Source organism: Bemisia tabaci, chromosome 7, assembly GCF_918797505.1.
Source record: "Bemisia tabaci chromosome 7, PGI_BMITA_v3".
NCBI lineage: Eukaryota > Metazoa > Arthropoda > Insecta > Hemiptera > Aleyrodidae > Bemisia > Bemisia tabaci.
In genome coordinates, this window is record NC_092799.1 from 12,358,612 (window position 1) to 12,386,042 (window position 27,431).

At 40.0% G+C, this 27,431-nt stretch overlaps 2 protein-coding genes across 2 annotated transcripts in view; one reads left to right on the top strand and one right to left on the bottom strand.

Annotated features, from left to right (window-relative positions):
• The window catches only part of LOC109035276 (uncharacterized), a 187,959-nt gene extending 172,890 nt beyond the window's left edge, over positions 1 to 15,069 (bottom strand). Inside the window, exon 1 of the mRNA XM_019048849.2 lies at positions 14,937 to 15,069. The gene's annotated coding sequence lies outside the window, so the exon portion shown is untranslated. The remainder of the gene's footprint in view (positions 1 to 14,936) is intronic.
• A 7,824-nt stretch (positions 15,070 to 22,893) lies between these two features.
• The window catches only part of LOC109035374 (facilitated trehalose transporter Tret1), a 43,197-nt gene continuing 38,659 nt past the window's right edge, over positions 22,894 to 27,431 (top strand). The window contains exons 1-2 of the mRNA XM_072302797.1: positions 22,894 to 23,076; positions 25,442 to 25,531. Of these exons, the coding sequence (XP_072158898.1) occupies positions 23,075 to 23,076; positions 25,442 to 25,531 (92 nt within the window). The 5' untranslated portion in view covers positions 22,894 to 23,074. The remainder of the gene's footprint in view (positions 23,077 to 25,441; positions 25,532 to 27,431) is intronic.

A 27,431-nucleotide genomic window follows, 5' to 3' on the forward strand; every position in this document is an offset into this window, starting at 1 on the left:
CTCTGCGCCGTCATCAAAGCGAGTCCTTTCTCTTACTTTATTTCCATATTGAGTCGGTTCCGTTTGTCTTATTTATAGCGGGGATTAAAGAGGAAATTGAGCAACACAGCCAAAGTATGACTTGGATTAAATTAGTTGGTCAAGCTAGGTATCGGGTGAAAAAAATTGGGTTAAGTGTCTAGCTACCGAGCCAAACTACACAGACTACAGGTACAGACTATCGAGGCGATAGACACTACAGTTCGACTGTATAATTTTGTATCGCTTCGTATTGCCCGGCTGTCTGATTTTCTTTCGCTTTATATCGCCTTCTATAGCCAGCTATAAAAGTTCTTGTGGTATTTTGGAACGCAGCTCCTACAGCCAATTTTTACTAGGGTTACGACTGAAAATTGTCTAAGAATTTCAAAGGAGCTGGTTTTCCATAAATTGGGCATGCAACCGAATAAAACTGCCAGCCTTTTCTGACACTCGTAAAGGACCGTTGATGTTACTGCTCAACATCAAAATGCAGGCACAAAAGTGTGCTCTCCTGGGAGAAAACCAAGGAAAAAATCTGAAGCGACCGCATCTACTAACTGAGTAAAACACAATTAACTAAACCCGGTAACTGAGACCAAGTCTTGGCGCTCAATTTGAAAGTGAGGACAAGAAGTGCCCTCGTAGCCAGAGAGACAAATATGGTGTAATTTACGAAAGTCTGGTAGGAATATTGCTGCACTTTCAAATATTCATTTCCTCAGAACTACCTTAACTTTTGATCCTGCCATAAATGCACAGTCAGTAAATTTCGCAATCGGAAAGCTCGAGTAAAAATAATACTGAGGTTATTGATCTTAGTCTCGGCAAGACGTTTAGGTTGGTAATTTGTTTCTTTTTTCCCGGCCATTTTTTTTTGCTGCTCTGCAAAGGCGCAGCGCGGCAAAGGACAAGAAACCCCGTCACTCAGGGCTCAGGATCTGAACCGGCAGTCGTAAGGTTTTATTGTAATATAATGAATTGTCCCTTCAGCGGAACTTTTATTGTGCTCGGCAGTGGGTCCGATGCGCAGGTGGTTGGGAGAGGATGGGCTCCCTACAGCCCCCTTTTCAACCCCGCATCCCTCTTGCAACCCCCTTCGAAGCCCCCTGACGACTAATTTGCTAAATGGGAGCGTAAAAGTTCCGCCCCGGGTGGCTTCTCAACTTTACGAGGGCGAGCAAATAAACTGAGGCTTCTATCCTCGTCAAATCGCCTTGAATGAGGATAAATAAACGATAAACAGGTTAACTCATTCTGCCCTCTATCCACCAACAACCACACAAATGCAATGGGAACCCATTGCAGAGGCGGGATTTTAGAATGACATGGTAAAATGATGAGCGGCAACTATTCAAACGCGGCTGTCGTGGGGCGGCATAAACACTTTTTTGAAGGGGATTTTTGCATCCGCACGAAGAATGATTTTCCATGTCAGGTAAATCAGTCGATTCTGAAATACAATACATCCAAAAACTTCGGAAAATGGGTTTTTTGGCGAAAAAATCTGCTTAATGAACATAGCTTGTAACGCGGGATGTTGACGAAAATGTTCCTTTTTTCACTTCTTTTTTAAACCACATCCCTTTAAGTCATTTCAAGGCAATACATCACATTTCAAACATCAAGTTTCCTTATACATTCGATGTAAATTGAGTAGAGTTGTCAAAATTGGTCATGATTCATTCATGTAGGCAATTGCGTAATGATCTTTATTCTTGAAACAAACCCCTCTTTTTCAGACATTCCATAAGGCAACCTAATATGTTCAAAATTAAATTAGTTTTAAACTAAGTGGCTTTACCGATGCGCCACCATTTAGTACTTTTGTTGGTCAAATGAAAGCGGCTTTGTTCTCCTGTAAAACCATTGCTTTGCTTAAAAGGAAAATTCACCTATTATTTCAGCACCTAATATCAAACAACTTGAATCCTACTTCCAAAATTGAAAAAGAATAAGGGTATCCATGAGTACCAAATACCAACATCGAGAAAAATCAAGGAATTCAGCGCTGCAGATTTTTAAATAGAACTATGACATAAGAATGAACATTTGGAGAAATACAGGGCCGGATTAAGGGGATGGCCACATGAGCCGCGGCCCATTACGGCAAAATTAGGGGGCGGCAAATTTTGCAATTTTTTTAAATGCAGGTACAAAAAAATCGGATTCAGAAAAAAATTACAAACACGAAAAGATGACAAAATCTCTCATTTCTTGAGAGTTTATTAATTTCTACTTTTGTCGTATTTCGGTAATACAAAAGATTGCGCACTTTTAATTAGTTGAGTTAAGAGAAAAACCAAACACGTAATTTGGCCTGGAGCGGCGCGGCGCAAAGAGAAATGATGACGAAGACTTGAGATGAAAAGGAGAAGCCCTAGACGCGGCGGTTAGCATGTAACACATTTTAGCGCCTACGGGACTGCATGAATACTTCACGCATTGCGTCAAACACAGTCCGGTCAACAGCGGTCGGCGCGGCGTGAAACGCACAAAGCCTACAAGACTACATGAATACTTCACGCATTGCGCCAAACACAGAGTGGTCAGCGCGACACGGCGGCGGAATTTAAAATTATTAAACCACGTTTATGTCTGTTCTTTCTTAATTTTTTAGTTAATTTCTTACAAATTAAAGGCCTTGTCCCCACAGAGATAGGTTTGCGGAACTGAACTTTCGCGCGAAGTTCCATGAACTTTTGGTAGTAGTGTTGACAGGGCTTACGCAAAAAATGTGTCCAACACGAGTGAACGCGTCTTATGCACCCTTCTTGCTCCGGCACGTTCACTTGATGGTCTTCATTGATGTTTCAAAATGAATGAGAAGAGGGCGGCAAAATACAGGCGGCCCATGGGCGGCAAGCAGGTAAATCCGGCCATGGGGAAACAGAAGCTGATCTACATGAATAAAATTTAACGAGAGCCAAAAAAAAAAAAAATTTTAAAATTGGCCCTGTAAATATGCAGATCCAACAGTGTCAAAGCGAAAACACTTGAAGAGTGAGTGGTGGTATATAAGCCCTCGTGAACTATTCAACAACTCGAGGATCTTCGAGAGAGAAGAATGGGCTCCAGCGCTGCAAGCACGGAGAGCCAAGATTACGTTGGCATACCCTCTAGACAAGAGTTAAAGGAGCCACAGTTGCCAGATTTTCCTGAAAATTAGCGCAATCTTCATAAGATCAAATTCGAAATATACCGTTTTCTCGGCACCATTTGGCAACCGCGATATGAACAGACGCACCCACCGCGAAAGTTAGAAGTGGCGGCGAAAAAGTGAGGAAATCGGAAAACTTCCCGGGCGAAAAAAAAAAGAGGAAGGAGCCATGAAAAGCAAGTTTTCGCCATGCGCCTCGTTTGCATTAATTTACAGGCGACGAAGTTTTGAGAAAGTGGTTTAAACGGCAAGCGAAACCCCGCCCACGAACCCCCCCCCCCCGCAACCCCCCCCCCTCGCTCGCGCGCCCTTTGCCGCGGCGCGAATTTCAAGGAACCGAACGGATTAAGAAGTGTTCCTGCTAACTTGGCCGTTCCGATAGTTACCGAGCGCTTAAGTCGTCGCTCCTACGGCGCAACGGCATAACTCACTCTCGAGCCGAGCCCTTCCGACCGTATAACTCCATGCTTTCTAGGGCTCACCGGGAAGGAGAGATACACCGTTACGTCAGAAGAGCGACAAAGTTCGAGCCTCCGCGAGGGTTTTCAAAGGAGCCATGAATAGAAAACATGGAAAAATCCTAGCTCCTCTGACTTAACGGCGTATAGCCATTTCTGCGTGAGCCTTGTTCCGCGTATGAATCCATGCTTTCTGAGGCTCATGCGGGAATAGAGTTACGCCCACGCCAGAGGTGCGACGAAATAAGGTCGGAAGCAAACTTTCCGCCAGGTGCACGCCACGCGGCTTATGTTTCCGCGTTCCGAGCGAACAAGAAGGAGGATTTAATCATTTCACTCTGAATATTCTGCTTTGCTTTGAAATTTGAAAAGTGCTCTTATTGCCTCTTGTTCATGATCCATGGGATTGATGCCAAAAGCCAGAGTCCCTTGATAGGGCGAGTATGGACAGCTCGATTTATGTAGCTATTAGGGCCCAAAAGGGCGACAACGTGAGAAACGAAAATCACTAGAAAAGTGCCGCTGCCAACCTATGCATCTGAGAGAATGATCAATAGGACTGACAGCGCGTTCTAAACAAGCGTTTTAAAAAATCAAGACATTGAAATTGAGATAATTAATACGAAATTAAAGTTTTATACGTGCTTGTGTAGTTTTTAATGAGTGTAATTAGTTGAAATGAGAAAATTAGTACCACTGGATAATTCGAGTTCATAAGTTGGCTGCCCTTTTGGGCCCATAGAGTTACATGACCTAATCAAACCTACCCTCCAAATTTTCGAGCTGTCCATACTCTCCATATGCAGGTACTTTACCAATAGCCAGTAGACAAGTTAGGAATTTAAGTATTCTGAATAATTCTGCTTCTTGATCAGAATGTCACGTAGAACACGATTTGCGTGACGGAAATCACTGAAATCAACTCATAGCCAAAATATTGATTTTCTCCAATCAATTGCTCAATTCCTCGGTCATCAGTTATCATTGGGAGAATTTGTTCGTTGATCTGATATGTAACTTTTGAACTAAAAGGGTGTAATATTTACACTGAAGGGAGGATGCAGTGCGAAGTCTCTAAAATATACTGTCTCTGGCGAAGCCACACAAAGGTGTAAGAAATGTGTGCTCCTGCACAAAATTTAGTGGAAATAAAAACCGCTTATGAGTTGACTCACCACAATATCGAGGTAATTTGAGAATAAGAATATTTGGAAATGTTGTTTCCTCACCTGAAACAGAAAGGACAAAAAACAATAAGTAAAATAGGTTGTAGGAAAAATGAAGGGTGTTAAAAATAAAGGTAGTAATTTTCGAAAAAAGTAAGTAATAGATTATGGACTATTTCAGGCAGAAGAAACTTAAACACGGTAGACACGTTTTATGAGTGTGAGGTTTAAAATTATACCATGATACATGAAAAACTGATTTTATTTTGACACTTGCATTTCAACCATTAAAAAGTTGAACAGCGTTGGTACATAACGATTGAAATGCATTTCGCAAAATAAAATCAGTTTTACATGCACCTAATGGTATAATTTTATTTTACGGTACGTTTCGAGTGATTATTGAATGATTGGTCAATTGACGCCCTCCTTTCTTTTTGCAAATTAACTACGATCTTCAGGTCTACAAGCGCACTAAGTTGGAATTTGTTCTCCGGCGGCAGAATCGCCTCCAAATAATTGGATAGGCAACATAGCATACTTCAAAGCTGATACTGGTAATTATCAGACACGCATCGTTTCACGAGGATTCTTGTCGAATTCGACATAATGAATGTACGGGCGCGCGAGGGAAAAATTTTCCACCGAAAAAGATACAAACACGAAAATATCAGCTTTAATTCTGAAGAGACAATTTAGAGCTGTGATACGGAGCAAATTAGTAACAATATTATGCAAATGGCTGCAGCTTGTGTGCGCAAAGTGCTCTGTTGGCAAAGAGCTCGTCAACCGTTGTTAAAGAGCAACGCCAAAGCGTAGTTTCAATTAATGAGGTTAGAATAAGTCTCGAGAGTGTTTTGCATCAAATTGTGTCAACAGTCGGCAGTCATCATGTGCAGAGAAAATTATGGAAACTCCAAATCGTGAAAAGAAAAGAAAAATGCAAGCAGGAAATTGCAAGGCAATGCTTCAGAACTAATAAAGCAAAGAAACATACTTACAAGTTGAAGGAGTTCAATTTCATTTTCTAGCGACTCCAAAATGAACCACATTTTGCAATAAGGAGCCAATATTTCTGGCTCATTTTACAAACAATACGTCATCACCCCTCTGACGTAAGGACGTATCTCGATTTCAACATGAGCTCTGTTCTCCGTTTAACTCTTTACACCCCAGGGCTCATGTGGAGATAGTGATACGCCCTTACATTAGAGGAGTGACGATACACCCCCCCCCCCTAAACCCATCATGGTTTCCCTATGAAGGACGGTGCTTTCATAGAAGAGCCAGAAATACTGGTTCCTTATTGAAAATTGTAATCTAAATGGTCTCGCATGGTTGAAATATTTGAGATAGGCAAAGAATTTATATACGGGCGGTCTCAAGATAACTGGAATAGTTATGTCGCCGTAACAGAAAACACAATTTTCGGTCATATTTTTAGTAGTAATGATAATCATTCGAATTTTTTTTGCATTAATCTATACACAGGGTTACGTGCTGTAACGCGGTTCAAATATTTATCGCTCTACTTTTCAATTTTAATATATAAATGACCTAAAATGTGCTGTCTGTTACGCTACTTTTTGCCACGTAACAGACAGCACATTTTCGAAAATATTAATTGAGAAGTAGAGCAATAAATCATTAGAAAGCGTTATAATACGTACCTAACCCTTTGAAGATTAATGCGAAAAAATTCGAGTGATTATCATTTCTACTAAAAATGTGACCAAAAAATGTGTTGTCTGTCACGGCGACAAAACTATTCCAGTTATCGTGAAACCACCCATACCATCTTGGAATAAATTACTAAAAAACTCACTGTAATTTATTAAGAGGGTAAATATGCCATGAAAATGTTCTGGAATGATAGACAAGAAATTGTGAGTAAGTATTTTCTCTCATTTTGATGCCATAAAATTGGAACTATGGGCTTGTAAAGGCAAGCTGCAGCTAGACCAAGGAAACTGTCCAATCTGACAGAATCTTGCGTCAATTTTGTCCGCGAATGAAGCGCTCGAAATCGTTTTCCTGTTTCACTCACGGATTCAATTTCCTAAGAGTCTGCTCATTGCATAGTCGAGGTCATCTTTGGGTCTTGAAAACCTTCCAACTTCCTTGAGTTCAATTCAATTGCGCACTAAATCGATTTCTGAGACACGTGCGGTCTTTTTAATATTATATTTACAAAATAAATCAAGCATTTAGTTTCACTATCAGTCGCTTAAGTCGCAGCAAATCTCCGTGTATTTTCAAATAAAAGAAACTTGTATTCTAAAGACTTCAAAATCTCCTATGACCGTATCAAAGGCAACACGGAGAACCAGCAGAAAGGCATTCGAAACATACATAGCATGGTTAGATTATAGAATAAAAGCTACCAGAGAAAAAACGGTCGGCCATCTCTGCTCCGATCCTTGGAATTCCCGTGGCCCCCGTTTGGCCTACGGTTCTAAGTTTCCCCGCCAAAATCGTCCCTAGTCTTAGTTCACTTTCAACCTGCAGCCCTATCTTTATCTGTTACTTCAAATTTTGGCGTTTCCGCGCAAAATTAGTCAAAAATTTCAAGAAATTCGCTGCCAAAAATGATCATGCGCGAATTTAGGGGAGAGACCTATACAGTTACCGTCCTGGAAGGTTATTATTTTACAGTTAGATTTCGCTGCAATTAAGCGCGTCCTTTCACCCTACTCAAAAAAATAAAATAAAATAAAAATAAAAATAGAACAAACGTAAACTACTTTCCTTCTTTTTTCTTCAAATGGCAGACTTTTCAAGAGTACACTGCGAATAGCAAAAGTAAAGTTCATCCAAAAAATATTGGGCCTATTTCAGAGTGCAACAGAGGATCCACAATAACGGTTATAACGCTTAATGTCCACGCAAAACTCCGGTTGCACGACAAAAATCAACCGATAAATGTGACGTTAAGCCGGAAAAATGAAAAGGAAAAAAAGGAAAATCGGGGTGAGGGGATGATAATTTGGCCTTCCTCCGTCGGTTGCCCGCAGCTGGGGGCGGCCGCCGGCATTTTAATTACAAGCAAAAGCTGAGGCTCTCAGGTGTGCCTTATTGCCTATGCTCCCGGCGCTTGCGAGCGGTCCCCACATTCGAAGTCAGATCTAAATTTGCATAGGACAGAGCTTGCAGCCACTGCGGCCAATTGTAATTGCTAATCAGTCGTCACACCACTTTAAGAAAAAAAAGCCCATTCCACTTGAAACATGAAACAGCTGCAGATAAAGTCGGAAAAAGCTCCCTGATTCCGTTTACCAACACATTTAAGCATCCACAGGGAGGAAAAGAGGGCGGTTCGTATTGAACTCTCTTCGTATTGCAAAGAGGCTTTTTAATTGCATGCTCAGCAAGGCAAGAGTACGTGATTTTATGTCTTACTGATCGTACGTTTTAGAGGTAAGGAAGGATACCATTATACTCAAGACAGGGTTTGCACTGATTCCTACCTCGATCAGTTGCATGCTAATTTTCTCGTTTTAATTTTTACATTTTTTAGCTTCTGTTCCACTTGAGAATGGGCATATAATTGGCCCGAAACGTCCTGGTTGTTTTATGTCTCATCTAGCTTTGTATACCCATTTGTTTTTTGTATTTTAGTATGTTTTTATTGTTGTGTGCATTCGGGCTATTGAGTCTCTCGCTCTCTTATCAAGACAGTAGTAAGTGCGGTTTTTTTCGCGAAATAATGTAGACTTACGGCTCTTTTGTCTTAAAAAAAGTTAACGGACCGATTGCATGAAATAGATACAGCAAAGCAAGTAACCCTACAGGTAAAATCCAAGAAAAATTATGGTAGATACATCAAAGAAGTTTTAAAACCACTCCTTAGCAAGCAGTGTGCGTAGTTTTTAATGAGGTTTTTTAAGGTTCCCTCGTCTGCGGGCAGTTCCTCTCAGTAACCGTAGAGTAGACCATGTTTTTCTGGAAAGAACAATGTGAAAATCGATAAAATCATAAGGAACTATGTAGCACGCAAACCGACCGCGCATAATGCATTTTGATTTAATTTCCACGTTCTGCACAATTTTGAAAACCCTGTAATGGACCACTAGACAAGGTACGAATTTAAGCGATCTGATACATGTTTCTTAACCAGAATTTCACGTGGAAAACGATTCACACAACGAAAACTACGGAAACCAACTTCTAACGAAGATATTAACGTTTTTATTTCACATTGGTTACGAGGAATTTGAACTGCCCGCTCACAAGAAACTCAAAACTCTACGTGAGTCAAATCGCCCACTACAACGGTTTCAGCAAGCTTCTCAATCGAGCAATGTTCATTTCCCATCATGTGTTGTTCAAACTATTAGCAATTTGCTATAACTGAGCCAAAGCGTCAAGATTAAGGTTGCCAGATTTTTATATCGCAGAGACTGTCATGATAACGTTTAGCGCGCGATGTGAATCACGTAGAGCATTGTGTTTTCATGAGCGGGTGGTTTGAATTCACGCATTAAGAATCATTAAATATCTTCGTAAGGAGTTAATTTCGGTAATTTTCGTTGTGTGCATCGTGTTTTACGTAAAATTTTGGTTAAGAAACATGTATCAGAATGCTGAAATTCGTACCTTATCTAGTGGTCCATTGCGCTGGTTTCTTTTTGCTAAAAACTGTCCATTTTTTCTTTAATACATATTTTTCCCCCATCACTTTGAATGAGAATAATCCATGCCTAGTAGGCAAACATTTCAAATTCATGAGTTGAAAAGCGCTGCGCCGCGAGTTTAAATATTAGAGCCTAATACAGAGCGGAGCGCCCGGCGCGGCGTGCGTGCTGCCAGCTCGAGCCGTGTACTGGCGCCTACAAACCTAACAGGGATACCTCCCGCTTTGCGCAATGCGTGAAGTATCCCTGTTAGGTTTGTAGGCGCGGCGCTTCGAGCAACTATTTCGCAACGGAGGTGTTGCACAGTATCACAAGAAATTGAAGGTGCTCTAACGCATCAAGACTGACAGGCATTCTTTAAGAGTACGAGCTTTCCTCGCAAAATAAATCAATATACCACCGCACAAAAAGAGAGCGGTAGTCCAAAGACTCACTGAGTCCTGGCATCCCTATTTAGTAACGTTGGGCATAATTTTTTAATTTCATCAGAGAAAAAAGCGACTCGATCTAGCCAGAGGCATTCATTCTTGAGTAAGCTGCAAGAAGATTTTATTTTGAATCATTCAGCGTTTCGTATGATGCACCGATCTATTTCTTTGAGAAACACTTTACAAACGAAGAAAATCTGATATTTTAGCCCATAGCACGCACTTTTGAAGTCAAGTTGTTCACGTCTGGAACATTTTCTATGTGTATGGTAGGTATATCGTTGGTAAAACTTCAGAAGTGCTTATCTCGATTTTTGACAGTGTTGAATTAGCTGCATAAACGAGTTGTTGAAGACGTTTCCTAACTACTATTAAGGGATAAATCGAAAAAAATACGAAAGTCACCTAAACGCGGTAAATTTGAAAAAGTGTGAAAAAAATTACGCTTATGCGCGGTAAGGAGTAGATTTTAAACTTTTTGACGTGTCTATTGTAATTTTCGTGCGATATTACTCATAAGCAGTCAATTCCTTTGGTTACAGCTATAGCGCGAGATGGATCCATTTTTGTGCTTTTAACGCTTTCTCTTAACTCGTTATTTTATTTTTTAAAAAATAACCTATGAGATACGCCTCATGGCCTCTTCGGAGTCCAACCTCCCGAAGTGCTTCGCTCCTCCGGCGTTATGCACTAAGCGTTACTCTTATGATCGTATACAGAGTGGTTCAATGGGCCTGTTGCAAACTTTTGCTAGAGCAAAAATAAGAGTTGTTTCTTATAGATAATGCCTCAAAAATCACGATGAGCGCATCGGCAAAGTCTGAAATGCACTTATAACCTCACAATCTGCGTAAGAAATTTGCGGTTTTTTAAGCTTCCCGCTTCAAAAACGATACTACGGCACAGGTGAACATTTTGTTAGAGGAGTCGCTCCATCGTCGGCAATATTCATCATGGCCGACGCTTGCGCAGTTCTGCGCGTAGTTCGAGGAGAGTTCAAGGTCAATCAAGGCGGGCGAGAAAAATATGAACGTAAACACGCCGATTGTTACTTGGTCTAATCCTGTTCAGGTGTTATCTCGTACCATCACACGTGTTTTGGCGGATTGACGTCGGCCATGATGAGTATTTCAGACGATGGAACGACTCTTCTAGGGCTCCGAAAGTCGTTTTCGTTGACCTATGAGCACTCGCTAAATTTCGAGTCTCCATCTGAATTTATTCAGAACAAGGGTGATGCTACGTGCTGGTGGTACGAGACAATGGGCCTGTTGCAAACTTTTGCTAGAGCAAAACTAAGAGTTGTTTCTTGTAGATAATGCCTCAAAAATCACGATGAGCGCATCGGCAAACTCTGAAATGCACTCATAACTTCACAATCTGCGTAAGAAATTTGCGGTTTTTTGAGCTTCCCGCTTCAAAAACGATACTACGGCACAGGTGAAAACTTTGAGGGGACCACCCTAGGGACCTTAGGGGTTACAAGCGGAGTGCGGGGCTTTTGTATCACCTTTCATTGTGGAGTGAGTTATGACGAATTCTCCTGTTTGAACTGAGAGAGTCATTACATTCAAATTAGACTATTAGGATCCCGAAGGGAACTCAATTTCGAACGTTAGTGCGTTACTGCTGTTTTCGATGACACGGCGGGAGGAGGCGTAGTCCGGAGCAGGAGCAACACTACCCTCTTAAGGAAAAACGCCGTATGAACATCCGAGAGTTGCCAAATTTCCCCTCATAAAACATGCATTTTTGAGGAAAGTTGTGAATATTTTCCTGCGATATTTCAAGATATTTCAGTTTAAAGCTGCACACAAAATTATCTAAAAGAAATTGGAGGAAAAATATTGATAACTTTCCCGATAAATTCGCACTTTATAAAAGAAAATTTGGCAACGTCTGAAGATTCATACGGCGTTTTTCTGGAAGGGAGAACGCCGGGCCGCAGGCAGCGCGGCGGGTCTGGGGCTGTGATTAGTGAATCCATCGACTAATAAATCATTAAGAGTTGTCATCTCGAGGTGGTTACGGGGAGGGAGAGGTGGCGGGATTAACCTGTTCCCAATTACATCCCCCTCCCCCACAGTTACTGTTTCCTCGCCTCGACCCTTTGAGAGGAGCTGTCAGTCCTCGTCCCACACTCCGTATCCTGGCTGCCCCCTCTACACCCCCTCAATACCTTTCAATGTCACCACAGCTCCCCAGCTTTTGATGCAACCCCATCACCAATCAAAACTATGTATCTCGCTATTTCATATTCTTCGTTTGAAATTTATTTTTGCCAATCTTTCATTTGATACATTTTAGCTGCCTGCGAATCTGACCCCGGGATGATTTTCCTTCTTCTTCTCTTGTCTATACCCATCGATGCTTTAGGAAACTCAAGTGTTATCCAAAAGTGTGTCAAGTGTCAATATCAAGTGTGTCAATTGAGTTTTTAAAATATTTATGATTTAATGTATTCAGTACTATGATGACTCACGATGATAAAAATCTTATAAAAATAATAACATCCGGTGTAGGAGGATCGAGGGAGGGCAGGGGCAGGCTCCAAATGCTATAAGCACTCTTAGTGATGAGAATCGAAAAACATGTGTCACGATTTTGGCCGGTCCATATGCCCCGTCATTTTTTACTCCTTCGACGGAAAACTGAGTAACAATATCTCTTGAAATTTTCAAGGATTTTCTCTCGTATCACACGTAATATATTATATATAAATTGTAAACAATTTTATCCATACATTGTTTTTTAAAAACATCAAAGAAGGGCAAAGACTTTGAAACATTACAATTGAGTAACTTATTTTTTTTTTTTACTTTCGTCACCGCTGATAAGCTGGTGAAACAGAACTGAATGGAAAGTGCCGTAAGTTACATAATATTTTACCTAAATTACTGTGTAAGTTCAAGATTTTCAAAGAAATTTTGTGACACAATTTTCCGCGGACTTCCGTTTGAAACCATCACGGAGAGTTTCATCTAATTTTCTTTTTTCCAGGTAAAATGAAGTAAAATATTCCGAGAGCAAAGTTTTTGTACACAGTTGGATTTCGAAATATCCTCGCGATTCTCGGTAAAATTTCACGAGAAACGCGATTCCTTTAATAGGTTTTCTCTGAAATCAACTTTCAAGCCACGAAAAGATCTTAATTTTGAGGTTTTAATGAGGGAGCAAACCTCGTATTAGAATTCACCTTTACATTCAATCAAACCCTCCATGTAGAGATAGGACCAAGAATTTAGGTGCGTAATATGTAAAATTTGTGTCGTTATATCACTGAAAGAAACCTCAAGCCCGAGATAAAAATCCCACCAAAAGCTCACTATCTTACAAGGCTTTATTGTAGTCACTTGACGATGAATCCACCCCTCCCCAAAAAAGTAGTATTCACGAACATCACTGAATACGTTAAGTATCACGGACGGAAGATTCCTTGAAATAAATGAAGTATAAAGGATTAAAAGGATACGAAACTATTATATACGAAAATGAGATCATAACGCCTCTAAAAATCAATTTTCAAGCTTCATTAAAGTAAATATAAAAAAAAATTACATAAATCAAATTTTAAGTGTTAAAGTTGCACACACCCTCCACAAATTTGGAAATTTTTGAATAAAGTACTCAATGGATTAAATAATGGACTCAAAGATGACACACAAAAAATAGATTAACAAGAATTTGTTCACTGATAATTTTCTAAATGACCTGTCTTGCATCAATTGTGTCCTCCAAAGAAATGTCTGATGAAACTTTGTTGAAGAGTCAGAGCATAGAGGGAAATGGTATATTTTATAATAATGAAGAAAGTTCGGTCCAGAAAGAAACAACTAGGTATATTTTCTACATCAGGATATCCATATAATAATATCAACTTTGACTTTGCGATATTTAGTGAAATTCTAGGTTCGTATCACACTAGGTAATCTTGTACTGCAATTTAAGCTCTAGCAAAAAAAATAAATAAAAATGTGTTTAAACCAAAAACTAGAATAATCAGGCTAAAGTCATTTTCGGGGTTTCTTGATGATTTAGGTGGCCTGGATATATAATCATATAAACTTCAAATGGAGAGGAAAGTTAGTGGTCAAAGTCCAAATAAAGACGTGTCAAAAATTGCTGCATTTTAGATTACCGCTCATGTGTTATCTTCTTCAAAGAAAACCAACCAACAGTGTCTGACGAAATTCTCTGTCAATGTTATTGGCTCATTTTGAAAAATCACACAAAATTTCAAAAAATTCCAAACCGTTTTTTTCAGGAGAATAAAAAAATCGAAGATTTTGGAAGCGTTGTGGTTGAGATACACATTTTTTTTCATCAGCGAGCCGTAGTCGAATAGAAAATTTGCAGGTGTCTGAACTTAGATTGATTTGATCTTTAAATGAAAGAACTATTGGAAGAGATATGACAAAATGACCTACTCTGCTAAAATACATGTAACTTAAAGTATACATGTAACATTATTCCCTAACCAATTGGAAATAAAGCCTGTTATAGTCTAAAAGAAGTTTTCGAAGTACCTGTATAATTTCATTTTGCTTAAATTGTTGCATTCGATGTATAAATTGTAAATTTGACTTGTGCCATAGCTTTTTACTATAGGCTGTATGCATCAATAAATTCCATCTATCTATCTAAAGGGAAGTGCCGCCAGGCGACTCGCCAAGACAATAATTTTCCACAGTTTTATACCTATTTTGTAGAGTTTCAAAGACGAAAAAAATTCCTGCATAACGACGGTGAAACTACCAAACGACGTATCTCGTTTGCGGTGTTTAAAAATCTACGCTCACATTTTATTTTTTTGAAGTAGACCAAATCAATATCATTCCTTGAAATTTTCACGATATTTTCTCCGCACAAAGAGGGAAAATCACAGAAATTTTTAAGACTGGATGTTGAGTAGTTTCTCATTTAAAAAATCAAGTATGACAGGAAGTCTGCGACGTCGCAAACCGAGATACGTGGTTTGGTAGTTTCACCGTCGATAATCGGTTTAATGAGCACTTTACCATGAATAAATACAAAATCTCATGCGAGTTCTCCATTTGATTAGAACTACCTACCATAATTGGAGACTTATCCGTGAGTCGCGTGTGAGGCCATGGATCGCGATGTCTGGAGCCGCGAAAGGGAACTCGCGGACGGCGGAATTCGCGATTGGTGCGTGGAGCGTGGGCACTGCCTGACTGCGGCTTCGACTGCTGCGGACACGGAGGCCGCCCGCCGCCCGCCGGGGGACACCTGTGCAGCGCCCGCCCCCCGCCCCTCCGCACGCCACCACCCCCGACCACCCCCCCCCCCCCCGATAACCCCTGGCCGCCACGCCACGCGCCAAACCGGCCCCCGGTCCCCGGAGAGGCACCCCCCGACGACCGGATCACACTGAAAAAAAAATCTCGGTGTATTTACTAAGAAAAGGGTAAAATTACCAAAAATTCAGGGTTATATTTGATCCCATTTTTTTCTTGGTAAAATCACCATTTTTGGAATTGGTAATTTTACCGAGAAATCTTGGTAAAATTATTGACTTTCTCGGTAATTTTACTGGACCCCGGTAAAAACGCCAATATTTTTTATCGACTGTGGTAGAATTACCGAGATAACTGGCAAAGTTGACTTTGCCAAACTGGTCAAACTGTCAACTGTCAAATGTCAAACTGTTGAGTTTGACAAACTGGGAATTGATTACCAATAAAAGTGGTATTCTTACCTGAAAAAACAGTAAAAATACCGGTTTTTAGGTAAGCTTACCAGTCTGTCTTGGTAAAATTACCAATAATTGGTAAAAAAAAGTGAGACGGTAAAAGTACTAATGGACCTTGGTAAAAACGCCGAGAATTTTTTTCAGTGCATGGCCATTTTCCACGAGTGCGTATACAGTGAAGAAAAAAAGGGTTTAATTTCCCATTCCTTCACGCTGTATTTCACACAGCGTCAATTGGACGCATTTCTATCAAACAGAACTATGTGCAGGTGAAAAATATGGGGTGTGCTCTAGAAAGCTGCATAAGAAATAATGTAAAAGTGGGCGTGATTCCTTTTGAAGAATTGGAAAAGCGGGATTTTAAATTCAGCAAACAGAACTATGTGCCAACTGAATGTGGGATATATGAGCCGCGAGCATGGCACTAGAGGGTTGTGAACAGGGCTCATGAGTAAAGCGCACTTCGAGGAGCCGCGACGACGGCATCCATCTCGTTGACGTCACCGGCGCTTTATTATTCTCATTCACTCTTACGGCCAGAGAACTGACGAGCACACCCCATATTTCTCACCTCCGCATCAATCTCTTTGATGGAAATACGTCCAATTCAGAATCTATTCTGCCAGAAAAAAGGTAAACGTTACTATAAACTGGTACAGGTAACCATTTCTCTGGCAGAATCGACTTGGAATTCACGCGGTGTATAATACAGCATGAGTGGTAGATTCTATCAATCTTTTTTTTCGGTGTATCACCGACATATTGGCATAGTATTAAGCTAAGAATTTTCAGAATATATTCTTTGTTTTTTTTTTTTTTTTACGTAAGAGTGCGGCCCAAAAATTCAGAATAACCGACGATTTTGTACAAAAAATATTTGGTGCTACAGCTTCGTGGGAGGGAGGGCCCTTTTAAGAAAAACGCTTTACACACGAAAAAACTCTAACTTCGGCCCATTAAGCGCGCGGTTCAAGTCTAGAACATCCTATGTCAACGATTAAAGTCCACAACCACGTTTCTCGGTATGTGACGATGCAGACTCCCAAACATACCGAATTTTTAAATTGAGACCTACTTGACGGGAGTTCTTAAAAATAACCGTTATTTTTCTTCTCTTTACGCAGAAAATCCTGCAAGAACACTTCAAGGAATGATGTCGATTTGCACTCTTATTAAAAAGATGAATAGGAGCGGAGATTTTCAAACACCGCAAAGAAGATACCCCCAGTAGCAGAACCATAGAAGAAAAAGATACATATTATGTACGAAAGTTAATTTTTTTTTATATAATGCATGCATACAAAAGTGTTAAGAGTGAACATTTTTATGTAACCATTATATAAAAAAAATGTCATAATTTTCGTGAGCTTTTCGCAAACATACTAAAAATTATTCTAATTCGCGAAAAGCTCACGAAAATGATGACCTTTTTTTATTTAATAGTTACATAAAAATGATCACTTTTAACACTTTCGTATGCACGCGTTATATAAAAAAATAAAATATTTGTGTATAAAAAAAAATTGCCTTATCTAGCTTTTATCATTTTTCATATATTACGGTCAGGTCTGAACTTTGATTTTTTTTAAATAAACGTTACACGTTTTTTATGCTAAATAGGGTTCTCTGGGACCAGAGTATCTCCAAGGAGACCAAAAGAAAAATTTTCAACGTCGTCGTGAAGAGTATCGTAACTTGCGGGAGTGAGGTCTGGCAACTCAAGAAAAGAAATGAGGACATGCTTAGGGCAACCGAGATGGACTTTTGGCGAAAGCCTGCTGGGATATCAAGAAGAGAGCGTATCCGCAATGAAGGGTTCAGGGGGCTGGCCCCCGACTTAACCTCCTTAGGGTTCAGGGGGGTCGTCCCCGGCTTTGGCTCCTTAGGGCTCAGGGAGCTGGCCTCCGGCTTTGGCTCCCTAGGGTTCAGGGGGCTGGCCCCCGGCTTTGGCTCCTTAGTGTTCAGGGGGCTGGCCCCCGGCTTTGGCTCCTTAGGGTTTACGGGGCTGGCCCCCGGCTTTGGCTCTTTAGGGTTCAGGGGGCTGGCCCCCGGCTTTGGCCCCTTAGGGTTCAGGGGGCTTGCCCCCGGCTTTGGCTCCTTAGGGTTCAGGGGGCTGGCCCTCGGCTGTGGCTCCTTAGGGTTCAGGGGGCTGGCCCCCGGTTTTGGCTCCTTAGGGTTCAGGGAGCTGGCCTCCGGCTTTGGCTCCTTAGGGTTCAGGGGGCTGGCCCCCGGTGTTGGCTTCTTAAGGTTCAGGGGGCTGGCCCCCGGCTTTGACTCCTTATGGTTCAGGGGGCTGGCCCCCGGCATTGGCTTCTTAGGGCTCAGGGGGCTGGCCCCCGGCTTTGGCTCCTTAGGTTGCAGGTGGGAGGCCCCCGGAGTGTTGCGCTTTTGGATGACTCTGATGTGATTCATACCCCGTATCCTGAAGTCAATGATTCGCCTTCAAATGGCCGGGTATGCAAAATGACTGCCGTGAAGCACGAATAGTGGTATCAGAATTTAGCATTAAGTTTATGGATAGATTTGAAGGCGCTCTTCTGTATCCATTGTGAGTGGCCTTGTGGAACGATGTTGACCAAAAAGTTCATAATTTTGTGTTTTAAATCGAGCCTTACATTCGAAAATTGCCGAGGAATAATAATTTGAAAAAATAATAAGATTGTTTTTGGTCTCTCCGTCTCATTTCAAAGAAGGGAGCGCCTGGAGGTGGCTGGATCAGATTGTGTATTTTAAGTCCCCTGGTTCGGTCATCGCATTCTGAAGCGAAACTGAAAGAGTCGCCGTTTAGAAGATCGGAACTTACTCAAAAGCAGTTGTGAATTTAAAAAGTTTCGCACGGATAAAATAAGCTTTTGCTGATTAACTGTGAATAATCCAATTTGAAGAAAAGGTACTTCATCCGCTGGTCCAATAGGCAAGCGTAATGCATGGCTGGATGGAGCATCAATGACCAACTAAATCTTATCTGATAAGGAATTTTAAGTGTGAAACCCTTTTTTCAGTCTTTAAATGATCCAAATCCACCAGCAAGTTTAAAACACTAATTGCAAAATTGCGTATCTCCTGATGAAGTGTCGATTCTTAGTGCAAAAAACGCAAATCTCGGCATTTCAGCCGTATTTTCTAACAGTTCGAGAAAGTATTAAAACCGCTGATGGAGTTTTACGAAACATCTTATTCTTGCCATCCGTAAGAAGTATTACCTTTCTACCGAAGGGTAACCTCTAAAGAGGAATTCAGACAGTTTTTTTGCACTCCTGGAAAATTGTGTTTTCCGAGAATTGCTTTTCTCCACTTTCACCATCGATAACCAAGGTAGATTAACACTGGTGCACTTACGTTAATTACCGTTTATAAGTAAACGGTAAATGCGATTTAACCGAAAATCTATACAGTTCTTCATCAGACCAAAATATGGACAGAATTACAAAATTTGAACCAGCTAACGTAAATCTAACGATAGTTATCGTGAACGAAAGAATTGCTGACATAGGTCGGGTAACTATTATAGGTGGGAGGATGGGAGGATGGGAGGATGGGAGGATGGGAGGATGGAAGGATGGGAGGATGGGAGGATGGGATGGGATCGGATGGGATGGGATATCAAGAGCTGGTGCTGTCTGAATTCAGTGCAAGTTCTATTTCAAGCAAGATAGCTGGTCGGAATGCGGACGGCAAAAGGGGAAAAAGCGCCTTCATTTTCGCTTGATGCAAGATACGATACACATACACCAAAAGCTACCTACTCTACCCTATATCTCATTTTTTACCACATGAGATGGTAAAATGAGATCGCACTGAAATGTGACCATCGCAATATGCTATCCGAAGGAAAACAATAGTAAATTTAGAACGGACTTATATATATACACGCTGTAAAATGTCATTTTATTTGTTCAAAGAATAAGAAGAATGTAGAAAAATAGATGTGTTTAGGATTTGAGCGGGTATTGAAGTGAAAATTTGACCCACCCTTTATGGATCATGCCTCTGAGATTTCGCGTGAACAGTAGAAAATCCTAATTTTGCAGCACAATTAGATGGGTGCTAAATCTCAAATATTGCACTAATGCTCTCTTAAGGAGCATTTTCAAGGGAAATGTTGCGAATATAATACCTCTTCATTACGATAAGATTCATAAGATACTCAAACAAAGAACAGCCATTTGATCGTTTGAGTGGTTGAATCCAAATGTTTTTTCAATTAAATCTTGATTTCTCGATCGGATAAATCCTCATTTAAAAGCGATCAAAATGTTCTGTCAAACATATTTCTAATCGATAAAATGAATAATTATGTCGTTTCTACGGCAGTATAATAGCGATTTTTGGATCCGATTACATTAACATAAAGTTACGATTTCCTTAGAATCGCAGCCATCGAGGAAACCGCATTTTATCACAAACATTACTTTTGGGATGTACTTGATGGCATACTTACTTTGACATTCAGATTCAGAACACGTTCTGCAAACATCTCTCTGATACGCGGCTAATATGAAACTGGTCAGTGAAAAGGTAAACGAGTATTGCGATAAAAGCCGGAAAACTCCATAAGCTAAGTCCACCCACGGGCCATCTACAAGCTGTGAATGAAGAAAACCGTTCAACGTCATCAAAGCGTACATGATGGCTGCACCATACGTACCTGGAAATAAAGCGTAAAGTAGCGTTCCAAGTTCATAAAGTTCTCAGGTCCAAATCCGAGGATTTAATTTGGTCTACTCCTTTATGACGAAGGACACGTCCAATAAGAGGATGGCGACAGGGGGTTTTACAGTAAAAAGAGGTAGTTCAAATTCCCCGGAGACCGTGGGAAAATAGAATACTGTGGCGATTAGGCATCGCAGAGCGCCAGATAGTGCTGTTGTAATATTGCTTAAAAGCGGCTCAGATATGTGTACATAAAAAGGTGGTGAAATGTTGCTGGGTCAACACCATTTCGCGGGGAAAACACAGGCGAAAATTTCCAAAATTTTCAATTAGAGTCAAAAATCAGTTTTGTATACTGGCACTCATAATTAGAGCTTAACTGTTTTTACCTCAAATTGAAATTTTTGGAACTTTTCGGCTTTGTTTTTCCTGCGAAATTGTGTGGACCCAGCACCACTTCACCGCCTTGTTACGCACAGTTCGGGCCAGTTTTTAGTGTTTTTTTCTCATTTGATGTGTGTGTGAGTATACTCCCAACATTGGTGTAAAATCAGTAAGCAACAACCCAGCTCATTGATATAGTTCACCCGCGGATTGATACGTTGTTTTTTGTTCATCATTAAAATCTTCATCAGTCAATAATCCCAGCTAAAAAATAAAAGTTAATAAATTATCTTTAGAGGTGCGACAATATCTTCAATGATCATCACAGCTAAGTTGTGAGACAGTGATATGGTCTCATAATTTGCTTACTTATCTGGGTTATTAGGTGAAAAGTTCTTAGGTTTATTGGATTTTTAGGTGAAAATCAAGGGAGTTTTTTGCAGAAACTTACCTAGTATTAAATGCACTATGATGTACAATGAAAATGCATTGGCGTAAGATTTGTGGAAACTATAGAGGAGAACTGTAGAAATGGTGAAACTATACCAAACCATGGATCTCGACTGAGATGTTTGAAAATTTCCGCTCATATTTCAGCGTTAAAGAGAATGTTTTGAAAAGGACGACGGAATTTGTGCGAAAATGACGACCAGATCTGCTGTGCTAAGAAAAAACGCCGTATAAACCTTCAGGCGTTGACAAATTCCCTTTGATAAAACACGAATTTCTTAGTGAACTTATGAATATCATCCTTCCAATTTTTCAGATAATTTTGTTTCCAATTTCAACTAAAGTCCCTGAAAATTTCAAGAAAAAATATTTATAACTTTCTTCAAAAATAAACATTTAACTGAAGGAAATTTGGCAACTCTCGAATGTTCATACGGCGTTCTTCCTTAGCACGGCAGAGATCCTCTAGGTAGGTGAAATGTGACAGGATATTTACAACGTCGCAAATCAAGATAGGTAGTCTCATGGTAGCTATACCGTACATTTGCAAGCTCCGTGTACGAGGATAAAACAGGGACTTAGGTAAGTAAGTGTGAATTGGCAATATCGGCCCACATGCATTGCCGCGCAGACACAACTCTTTCAAATGAGTATAATTATCTTTCCCCACCTCTGGCCCCTGTCGTTTTGGGGCTCATGCGAGTGCCCGACTGATTTATGGGCAGTTTGTTCTCCGGGTCAATTATTAAATCGTTATCGATATCCAATCGATATAATAGAGTATTACGCATATAGTATAAGACGCGTATATCGATCAAGTTCATTCGATAGACAATTTAGCAATCGAACCGCTGGGCAGTTCAGTGGCTGTGTGCACTGTGCAGACTTGACAAGGCTAGATTTTGCGCAAGGCCGCCAAAACCCTTCCATAATAGTCGCAGACATTGTCACATGATTATTATCTGCCGATAATGAGCACTCTAGTATCTTGGTTGCACTTCATTCAACAAAGTAAAAAATGTATCAACTTTAAGAAGCTGAATTTTGGAATTTGAGGGAATTTATCACTAAATAAAATTCTCACGTAAAATGTTATTAGAGTGCAGAATAATTTTGTTTATTGAGAAAATTTGCTGGTTGTAGACCACTAGTTATTCGGCTCCTCATTTAATATTCCAGATTCCACAAAACATTTTTAGCTTCTTTTTTTTTTTTTTTTTTTTTACTAAGCATTTATCGTGAACTTCTACACATTAGAATTTTACACATTGTAACTAAATTTAAAAGTGGATGCTGCAAACAACAGAGTAGTTTACATTATTTGGACGTATTTCTATCAAACGGAACTATGTGCATTAAGACATGAGCTCTGCGACCCATAAGAATACATACATAACAGGGCTCACGTCATAATGCACATAGTTACGTTTGATAGAAATACGTCCATTTATAATATGTTGTTTCGTTTTGTCTTATACCTATTGGTTCAGTCTTAGGGATTCGCCAGCTCCCAGGGTTTCACCCTATTGTCATTTTCTGACGAAAATTTTAAAGGACTCGGATCATCTCGGCACGACAAGGGTCGCGCACATTGTTATTGTGCCTTCAATTTTCTAAGTTGGCCAAAAAACATCCTCTGCTCGGCAATAAGTAACTAGTCAGCGAACTGTGTCCTGCGTTGTTTAAAATTGTTTCCTCGCAAAAATCATGCCAATTCCCAGCTGCTAATTTTGGTACTAGCTCGATTTCTTTCAATCTCCCCATTCGAAGATCGGAACCCTCTAAATCTTTTCTTTACGTTGTCTCGAATCGTTGCACTCTGCTTGATTCAATGAACTATACAATTTTGAATGAGCTTTGGAAAGGACGACGATAAGCTTTACGACCGAAGACATGGCTAATGCGAAGATGCGCATTTTCACACGCAGAGATGACAGTCTTGCACGTACGTGTTTACCGTAGGTTACTCATCTTGCAGTTGAATTTTGTTCCTCCGCCAGATTGTTTGTCATGTAAGTACATACTTTATATTTTGTTTTAATTAAAAGTAAGTCAGAAGAAAGTTAGTGCATAAAGGCAGTGTTTACTAAGTGCAATTACATAGTAATATTAATGCTCTAATACCGGAGTGTAAAGTGTGTTGTCTTTTCACTGATTGAAGGGGCTCCTCTTTTTAAAATTCATCGCAAAGATATTGAAATGAGTTTCAATTTTGTTTGCATTGCAAATTGTCGACCTTTCTCATACATAAAGCTGATTTTGTTGATCATTTAAAATCGGCATTAATTGACCAAACTATGTAAAAATAACAATTTTGGTGATAAAATTGCAAATGTATTGCATTAAATCGAAACAATATTTCGATACTTGCATGTCCTTGTGTCATCTGGGTGAGGAACCGAAGGCGTGGAAAAGAATATTGCATTAAAATTTAAGGTATATTTTACTGTGAAAAATGAGCGATTGGAGAGATGTATTAGTCTTTCCAAAAATTAGAATTTGCAGAAAAGGTGCAAAGAAGTAAAACCGTCTAAATTATCATGGTAAAGGAGGAAAATGAACTCAAGTATTAATGAAAATAGATCCTGAAATTGCCATCCAGCTTCGTTTAAGAAATCCGCGGGTTCCCCCCGGACTTCTTACAGCCGATTGAAGAAGGCTATTGAAAGTCATACAGCTGGCTGTAGAAAGCGGAGCAAATTACGAGTATATAGCCGGGCTATACGTGCGTGAAGTATACAGTCGGGCTATAGTTCCTATCGCCGGGCTTTACACTTTATCGTCATTGGCTATAAAAGGCTATAAGAAATTGTGTAGAAATTCGTGTGCTTTGAAAACCATTAAGTTTGATACGAGACTACCTTAATAATTACAAAACACACATTATATTTTCCTTTAAAACATATTTTATTTTCATCAAAATGAGAAAACTCCATACAGAGTGTGCAAACATTTCAAAATCATGAGTTGAAAAGCTCTGACTCCGCGAGATTAAATGTTAGAGCCTAACTTAAAGCGGAGCGGCGACGCACTGGCGCCTACAAACCTAACATGGATACTTCACGCATTGCGCAATGCGTGAAGTATCCCTGTTAGGGTTGTAGGCGCCAATGCATGTTTCGCGCTCTCTGCCAGCCCGCCGCAGCGTGCCACGGCGTCTGAAGCAACTATTTCACACCAAAGGTATTGCACATTATCATAAGAAATTGAAGGCGCTCCAACATATTAAGAATGACAGGCATCCTTCAAAAGTACGGAGCTTTCCTCGCAAATTAAATCAAGATACTGCGGCCCAAAAAGAGAGCGGTTGTCCAAAAACTCACTAAGTCCTAGCATCCGTAATTAGTAACGTTTAGCATACACTTTATCGCCAGGCTGTTGCTTAATCGCCATCGGCTATAAAAAGCTCTAAGAAATTGTACAGCCGGCTACAGCAGCTATTGGAAATCTTACAGCCGGCTTTAGGTCAATAGTATTTTGGAACACACATTCTACTGCCAATTTTTACTAGGGAAATATGATTCTAATGTTTCCCCTTTTAAAACGTTATGTCTAGGTTTGGCTATAACATTCAAGTTCATCACAAAATGGGGTGAGGAAAAAACATGGTTCTTCCTTATTTTGTTGTGTAGCTCTGAGCGTGAAAAATTTATCAGAGGTTTCACAAGTTTGAACGGTTCCGGTCAGTCTAACTCAAGCCAGAGGTAGACTATTTAGTCATGTTTAATAACGCCTTGCGCGACGCATCAAAACTGAAATATCACCATTAAAGACAGATGACGCACATATCTCTATCTCACATGAATGGACGTGAGAGGTTGTTTGACGGAATGCATGTATTGTAATTGAAGGCACTTAATAATCCACGATTGAAAAATCAAACTACTCTTTGGTTTAATTGATGCATGCTTTTCAAACACTGGTAAAGTATTTCAAAGTGTTGAAGACAGCAAATGAAGAAGTTGCATGAAGTGCATCGAAAAGTAGCATTGGAAGTTTAATAAGGTCCCGGTCTGCAATGAATCATGGTATCATTGATTGAGGCTCGTATGAATTTATAGTTTTTTTTTCGAGGTGTTTTAGAGACTCCGATAACTCCTAAAAATGAATAAATAAAGTGCCATGTTATTGACCATCTTTCTCTAGCAAAACGCAAAATCATTCAAGCCATTTCATAATTTGAAACGGAAATAAAACATTCCAACCCCTCTCGAGAGACTTGCCGGTAATCTTTTAAAACAAATTTTATGTTCGGACTTCCGATGTAATCTGAGCTTTAACCAATTGCTTAAATAGAAATGTGACGTCACAAAGCAGGCAATTTAATGAGAATTTTAAACCCCACACATGCCGTGAAACTTCTGCTTTGTGTTATAGGGAGCCACCAAATTCAAAATCGCCGGGAACATGTTTCACTGTATCTGTACAGTTGGAAGTCTGCGCCGCATCATCGACCAGTGCTAACAGGTAAGTCGACTCGAGTTAAGGGAAGCCAGATCTGTCTCGGAGGTTATTCTTAAGGAATTAAAATACAAGAAGATGAGAAACCAAAGGCTAAAAACAAAAAGAATGCCTGAGACGATACATAAAGTCTATCACCGTAAAACGCTGTAACCTGGTCCAGTTTTTCCTTTTTTCCAAAAACTTGTACTCAGAATGAGGCATACACTGAAAAGAAAGTTCAATCATATGAGTCGAAGTTTAATGTCCCGTATGGTTGAACCATTCAATCTCTCAAAGTCAAATTTTAGTTCGTTGAATCGAAAGTTCGAATCGTGTGACCGAATTTCTTCGATCAGATTTGTTTAGTTGAAGAGTTCGTTCTCAAGAATCAAATGTTCGATGTGACCAGTCAAAGCTCAGTCAGGCAAAGCGATTAGTTGGATCAATATAACTGAAAAAAAACTCTCGGCGTTTTTTCCAAGGTCCGTTGGCACCTTTATCATCTCACTTTTTTTACCAATTATTGGAATTTTACCAAGACAGATTGGTAAGCTTACCTAAAAACCGGTATTTTTACTATTTTTTCAGGTAAGAATACCACTTTTATTGGTAATCAATTCCCGGTAACTTTGCCATTTTATCTCGGTAATTCTATCAGAGTCGATAAAAAATATTGACGTTTTTACCAAGGTCCTGTAAAATTACCGAGAAAGTTCAATAATTTTACCGAGATTTTTCGGTAAAATTACCAATTTCATAAATGGTAATTTTACCAAGAAAATACTGGAATCAAATAGAACCCTGAATTCTTGGTAATTTTACCCTTTTCTTGGTAAATACACCGAGATTTTTTTTCAGTTTAAGGAACACCGAACGTTTGGCTGAATGCGATCGGACTCATTATTTCTGTGTAAGCTTCTTTTTGCGCGAGTGCCAGAAACTGGATTCCCAAAAATCTGATGGATGCAGTTCTCATTCTCTAAGCTCATTATATATTGACGGACACGAATTTCGGACCGTGCGTCTTACATTCAAAACGTCGAGCTTCGTGACAGCAAACAAATGCAGGTTGTTTGCGACACTTCTGAAGGCAAAACTTAGTTTTATGACGATATTTAACTGCGTTTGCGGTAAACTGGCGGAAGCATTTGCGAAATTATAGTGAAAAGCCTGACCAATCCAGCTGGGCTGCACGACACTTGCGCACACTTTTCGTACCGATAACGGTTGCGCACAAAATTCCGAATTTTCATTTGCGCACAGTTTTACCGATAACGTTTGCGCACACTGCACTATGTGGCAACGCTGCACCTACGCAACGCGAATCACCCGGACACCGGGCCCGGGTTTGTTATTGTCGGCGAGGTGCATTATCGTGTTGTGATAAGGAAGGTCCACGACAAAAGGAGGAAGAGGTGTGTCTGGAAAGGAGTAACTCAGTAACCTGCGGACCGTTGCTGTCAACACAGTGCCGAATTTTAAATTGTTTTAATGTGCAACTTTTTAACGTGTTTTAGCTCGAGTTTTAAACAGTTTTAATGATAATAATCGTTTTTAATAATCGTGAGTTGTTTGACAGCATATTTTAAACCGTTTTTATTCCTTTATTCGCAAGTGTGTGTGAGTGTATTTCAGTTAAAATTTAATAAAATGAGTTCTGATACGGGCTTTCAGATAATTCAATTAATTTAACTATTTTTTACATAATTCATGTGGAAATAAGCACCTCACACACACTCTCAAACTCACTCACTTCTGTTTCATCACTCGTTTACTCGCCCCCTCTGTTCGGTTTTAAACAATGCGTGCGTATAAATATGCTCCGTATAATGCAGCGTTGCCACATAGTGCAGTGTGCGCAAACGTTATCGGTAAAACTGTGCGCAAATGAAAATTCGGAATTTTGTGCGCAAACGTTATCGGT